Raw genomic sequence first — 6,694 nt, 5'->3', positions numbered from 1 at the left:
AGGGGGAGTCTTTCCACCTCCAAAGAGCGTGAAGGCAACTGCGTGACACTTTCAGCAGGCGGAAGGCAGACCAAGAAGGGCGGATGCCCCTGAGTTTCATCCAGCACAGGAATGGTCTCATATGAGGGAGACCCAAGGGCAGCACAGGAGAGGCTGCTGCCATGAGCCTCAGAAGCCTGCGACATACGCCCACCGCTACATGATGGCCGAGCCTGAAACAGGCCAAGCACGCACAGAGACTGGAAACTCGAGCAGGGGCCAGACGGGGCTGCATCGAGAGAGAATAGAGTTCGGCACCCAGGAAAGGGTTCTGCTGAGAAGGAGTTAAGACATTCTTCTGAGCATTCAACCTGAGACCAAGAGACCGGAGGTGGTGGAGAATAACGTCCCTGTGACGAAACACCAACTCTCTGGAATGAGCCAGAATAAGCTAGTCGTCTAGATAATTTAGTACATGGATGCCCTGGAGCCTCAAGGTTGCATCCATGCACTTGGAGAATGTCCGCGGAGCCAAAGCTGGACCAAATGGAAGGACCCGATACTGATACGCCTTTCCCCCAAAGGCGTATCTAACCTGAGGTTTAGTATAATGCCACCTTTATACTCAAAAACATCTATATAGTCCAGTCATTTTAAGCCAAAATGGGGGTCAACCTTGAACAAATTGCAACAGAAGCAAACTCAACTGATTTTGTATCCTCAATATGTCTTGAGTAAGGGAAAAAAAGTCCAGAATGATCCCATTAGGGGAAAGTTTCGAAAAAGACCCAAACATAGCCTATTCATACGCCTATTCATTCTTTTTCTTACGTGAATAGGGTAAAAATTTTAACCTTTAGATATCACCATGAAAATTACTGAGTTGATTACTTGCATCAAGACAAACAAAAAATGTATTACAAGTTTTTTTTTAATTGTTTGTTAACATGGATAAATGGTGCATCTTTGTCTAATAATGAAGGAGTTTGGACATTTTAAGGGCTTCCTGCCCATCTTGGACGCCATTTTGAAAATTACACCTTTCTAGTGGTCAAACGTTGGTAAACTTTTAGTATGTTATTAAGGACACCTAACACTACAAAAAACAGCTGCGAAACCTTTTGTTAGAATTTTTTTAGGGTTAGGTGGTTTTTTTCCATATATGCAGCCGCCTAATAAGATATTCTCTAGTTTCAGATCACCCGGTGTGTTCAATATTGTTTGAAAATGTTGAATTTAATGACATTTTATGTTTGCTGCTGTAGCCTAATATTGAGCATACGCAACGTTGCGATCGTGCAATCTGCATGTTATTGTTTACTTTATTATTTTATTAATATAATCACGCGGTTTACCCAAGTATGTTAATTTATATATTACTTAATAACTGAATGTTTGTATCATTTACTGATATGCTTAACTGCATGTTTGTATAATTTACTGATATACTTACAACTTATATATAGCCTACTTGTATTTTCCGGACTCTAAGTCGCTCCGGAGTATGACCCAGCAAACAATTTTACGTTCTGGGAACGTTCTGGGAACGTTAGTTTTTGGTTCCCAGAACGTTCTGGGAACGTTCCCAAGAACGTTCCCTATTGGTTAGCCAGGAAAGTTTTCTTTACGTAAATAGAACGTTCCCTTTAGGTTAGGGGAACGTTCCCAGAACGTTCCGAGTAGGTTCCCAAAACGTTCCCAGAACGTTCCGAGTAGGTTCCCAAAACGTTCCCAGAATGTTCCCTTAACCTAAGCACATTTCAGGAATTTTACGAGAAGGTTCCCAGAACGTTCCCGGTAGGTTCCCAGAACGTTCCCCTAACCTAAGCACATTTCAGGAATTTTACAACAAGGTTCCCAGAACGTTCCCGGTAGGTTCCCAGAACGTTCCGGGTAGGTTCTCAGAACGTTCCCTTAACCTCTACTGATGTCTATACATAAATAATCAGTCAACAAACCAATACTTCTACATAGTTTATGTTCACAAGAATAAAGTTCTCTGAAGGTTCCCAGAACGTTCTCCTAACCTATACATTATGATGTCTGTACATTAATAATCAGTAAACAATTAAGCCATACTCTGCATAGTTTATTGTTCACAAAACATAAGAATAAGGTTCTCTGAAGGTTCCCAGAACGTTTGTCGGTACATTAATAATTAGTTTTTACAAGCCACTACTTATACATAGTTTATTATAGTACAAAAAATTTTATTTTTCTTTTTGTACATAAGAATCTTATGAACCATGAATATACATATAAAATGACTTGCATTTAAAGAAATTATCTCAATCTCTGAAATGGGAAATTAACATTTTATTTTAAACAACAAACAATTTATAGGTATGGAAAGGTGTAAAAACTAAAACTGAAAATGTGTGCAGTGAACAAAAAACTGTGAAAATGTGCGGTGAACAAAAAACTTGAAACTTCTCCATCTTCACTTCCCCATCAGTTGCAAAACAAAAACAAGGGGGGGGGGGGGGGGGGGGGGGACAAGTTAGAGCAATTATATTATAATAGAAAACATTATATAATGCTTTTAACTTGCCCTAGTTTTAACTTAAAAAAAAAAGAATAAAAATGATACTTCTATGAAACTGAAGTCACCATGCAAGCCTTAAGATATTAATTAATTTGCCCTGCATTAATTTAATTGCAGATTACTGCATAAGTGACGTCCATTGAAGATAATAAACTAGGATATATACATAGGAATATAACTACTACTACTTAATATACTATGAGGATTATACACTACTTTTTACACTCATCTAGTAATTATACTTTCTAAAGTTAAAAGTTTAGATTTTATTAAAACTAATATCAAAACTTTATTTTGTATGAGGTACATTGAATCATTGAAAACTAAAACAAAACTAACACAATTACATATCATTTTAAATGCCTGTGTGGGGCAAATTTCAGGACCATAGATATCAGGTCTTCGATGTCAGTGGCCTTAGTCTTGTAGACCTTCTGCATTGCCCCTAGATGTAGGAATAAAAGTATGTAAACATTGTAGCCATTTGAGATATGGTATTATTCGAAAATGTACATTGGGACAAGAACAATTTTCCAAAGCGCAACATTTTTTGAATAAAAAAAAAAAAAAAAAAAAGGGCTATAATTAGAGAAAACCACTGATAACTTGCCTATGATTACACTGCAAATGTTGAGCTTCAGGAAGGGCAGTTTGCCTTTTTTGCCTTTCAGGCTGTAGGCACCCAACACTTCATTGGTTGCAACCCTGCGCATTATTTTGCGCAAGGTTGCACCCGCGTTCACTCCTCCAAGGGACCGAAGATAATTTGTCTGAAAGAAAGAAAGAAAGAAAGAAAGAAAGAAAGAAAGAAAGAAAGAAAGAAAGAAAAGAGAAAGAAATTTCATTCATTTTTTCATTTACTCAGTTAGCCAGTAATCATAATGACTCAGTTAGCCAAAAATCAGATATGCAGAAGCAGCTGGAAAACCAAGAATGTGCAGGACACAGATGATTTTTCTGTGGGTAGAACAGTATAGCATGAGTTCTGAGTTTGTTATGGCCAAGAAAAAAACAACAACTTTATAGTAATAAAAGTATCCTGCATTAAGGTTTGCGTGCCACCTGCTTTGAGTTGAATCACATTATATTTTGTTATAATTTGTTTTGACATCCATTTGTTGCATCAAGGTCACTACTATTTGTACCAGGTTGTAAATAGAGCTATTCTCATTTGGAAAAAAATCTGGTAATAGATTTGAGTGTCTTGCATAAGTATTACCATCTTGGCCCTTTTTTCCTTGCTTTCTAATTCCTGGTCAAGAGTCTGCAGCTCCTCAACAGTTTGGCATGGCCCCTTTTCCAGGAATTCCCCATCCTCCTCCGTCACTGTTACGGCTACTGCAGCCAGTAGCTGCCTCTGCATGGCCAGGATGTCCTGCTGGTTTTCAACAATTTCTTGAAGTCTTTGTAAGACTTTTGTGCGATAGCCTGTGAAGCAATATCGCAGTGTTAAAAAATGTGCAGTATTACTGTAGTGTTGAAAAACAAAATTGGACTTACTCTTTGTCCCAGAGTCAGAACACTGGGGCTCTTCTACAAGAAGCTTTGAAGCAACTGTGGCATAAAACAAAATTTTGCCATCTATAATTATTAATAGTCACAATAAATATAATATTCTGAATTTCAATATATAATATTCTGAATTTTAGAATAGAAATTTAGAAACATACCTTCAAGGGGCTGTGACATGCTTTGCAGGTGGGACTCCTGCAGCGATTCCTCTGCTGTATAAACACATAAAAAGAATATGCATTTTCAAAACGGGTTTTCAAGGGCCACTTTTCAAAGTTTAGCTCCAACCTTAATCTAGCAGACCTGATTAAGCTAATCAATGTTGATTAATTTAATAATTTAATTATTGAAATTTATTTATAATTGAAGGAAGTTTAGTTTAATCAAGGTTGAAGCTAAACTCTGCAGGAAAGTGGAAATCAAAAGCCACATTAACCCCCAGTTTCATAGACAAGGCTTATGTCTAGTCCTAGATTAAATTTTAAATCTAAGCTATTTCAACTGAAAGAAACGTGCACTGACTGATCATCTTGTTTTTTCTTAAGTGACCTATGAACTATGAACCTAATCCTGGCTTAGGCTAAGCCCTGTCTGTGAAACCAGGCCATATAGATTCAGCATTAATGAATGAGTCACAGGTTATAATTAAACATGAAAATAAAAAATATATATACTTACATTGTTGAGAAAGATAACTGGAAATATCTTCTTTTTTGACGAGAGAGAGAGAGAGAGAGAGAGAGAGAGAGATTCATTCATTCATTCATTTGGGAAGATGTGTTTGCTCATAAAAGCATACTTGTATATTATACAAACCCTTGTCCAGAGGATGAATATTGGAGATTGATGAATCTGTAAATACAAAATTGAATGGCTGATAAATGGAGACATTGGGTAATAGTCATCTGGGCCATACTGTAATTGAGGGTACATCTTATGCTGGGTACACACCAAAAGATTTTTTACATCTTATAAGATTTTCAAAATGTGACAGACCACAAACATGTGGACAAAAAATCCTAGATTTAAGCGTTTTGCTCCTTTAGTGTGTGGTGTGCCATGATGTGACAAAGACAGCACACCACACACAAACAGATTTTCAACCAGAGTCTCGACTGTGAACACAGGAAATCTCGCAAAATCTCGCGAGACTTCAGAAAAAGCATGACGGACAACATGCAGGAAGAAATTGCGATAGTGTTTGTAATGATTTTCACAGAAAATCCACGTGAAAAAAACATTGTACCTACCATTATATATAACCTTTTATACAGAAATATATTCATTCTTTATTGTCTTTATTTATTCTTTATTGGATTTATTGTCTCTTTAGAAAAAAATATTTAATCCCTCTATAGAACCTCACTGAACCCTTAACACTCAGCTTCTTCTTTTTTTTTTTTTATCTTTTTTTTTATTGATTTTAAGAATGACAATTACAGTCAGGGGGTACAAAGAGTAAAGCCGATAAACAAACATAAAAAAGACATATACATAAACAGTGACAAACTTAAAAGTTAAACAAAAATTTGAAAATGTTTACAGATTGAAACGCACTTTGCAGCTTTCTTATTTTTCAAACTCAATATTGTGTTTAGGTATTGTAAAATTTCTGCACTTAAAATGAAAAACAAAGGCTTGTTTCCTCGAAATTTACACTTATGAATAGGCCTACTTAATCTCAACATTAAGCTTCCTGCAAGTGTGTGTGTGTGTGTGAGAGAGAATGGCCGTGTCTTCCATCATCTCGCTTTCTGATTGGATATTGTTTTGTTTCACGTGATAATCTCCAGAACGTGCGCGCGTTTGTCCTCGGGGTTCCCCCCACACATCAGGATTTCTGATCGTAAATATTAAACATGTTTAATATTTACGATTCGCGATCGGAGTGGCTCCGACGTTCTTCCGAGCAGGTTCGGACACTCTTAACACACCTCACACCAAGGGAAAATCTCATAAAATAATCTGTTAAACCATCAAGATAATCGGGACATAGCTAGGATTGTCGGAAGGGGGGAAATCGGCCCAAAATCAGCCCGATTATCTTTTGGTGTGTACCCAGCATTAGGTCTGTGAGATCATTTTGATTCTCATCATTCTCAATGCATACTTTATAGAAATGTATACCAATCACTTCTCTAAATGTGGAAAATGTGGATGTTTACTGTTAAATTAGGACAATACCCTCCAAAAAATTAATAGTCACACATAATTTGTATTACGTGATATGTTCTCAAGAAGCCCATTGATGAAAGACTAGATGTCATGTCTTCTCTCTTTTCTGAAATATTGCTTAATATAGCAAATCTGTGTCTAGACTGTTACACAAATATAATTACAGCAAATTGTTAACAAGTTGACTAAAACGTATACCCGTAAAAATAAACGTCCCATACGCTTAGTAGCTCTAGGTGTCTATGTAAAAACAGTCAGTAACATAGTTGACCAGAAGAAATATATATTTTTATATGCTTTTTGAAACTCACTCACTGTGTTAACAACTTACATTTTGGTGGATGAGGTTTTGACACATCTTTTTTCTTTTTTGGTAAAACCCTTCCATCATCTGAAATGGAAACATGCTTCAAAATAGAGTTCACAAATTGTCATTACTCATTTATTATTACGTTGGCTTCCTGTTTTTTTGTTGTTGTTGTT

The 6,694-nt window shown here is 36.5% G+C and overlaps 1 protein-coding gene across 4 annotated transcripts in view; it reads right to left on the bottom strand.

The window, feature by feature from the left end:
• Positions 1-2,057: 2,057 nt before the first annotated feature.
• Positions 2,058-6,694, bottom strand: part of LOC311304386 (uncharacterized protein) — a 12,405-nt gene continuing 7,768 nt past the window's right edge. For 2 of the 4 annotated variants that reach the window (XM_084431355.1, XM_084431356.1), the window contains 7 exons: positions 6,543-6,602; positions 4,853-4,888; positions 4,715-4,744; positions 4,195-4,248; positions 4,025-4,078; positions 3,744-3,952; positions 2,981-3,294 (listed from right to left, as the gene is read on the bottom strand). In XM_084431355.1, coding sequence (XP_084287481.1) covers positions 3,022-3,294; positions 3,744-3,952; positions 4,025-4,078; positions 4,195-4,248; positions 4,715-4,744; positions 4,853-4,888; positions 6,543-6,602 — 716 coding nt within the window. In that variant the 3' untranslated portion in view covers positions 2,981-3,021. The other 2 variants (XM_084431358.1, XM_084431357.1) reach the window with 2 other exon arrangements.

Source organism: Rutilus rutilus (assembly GCF_951802725.1).
Source record: "Rutilus rutilus genome assembly, chromosome: 15".
Lineage (NCBI taxonomy): Eukaryota > Metazoa > Chordata > Actinopteri > Cypriniformes > Leuciscidae > Rutilus > Rutilus rutilus.
The sequence above is the reverse complement of the archived record's forward strand: the minus strand, read 5'-3'. Positions and strand labels throughout refer to the sequence as shown.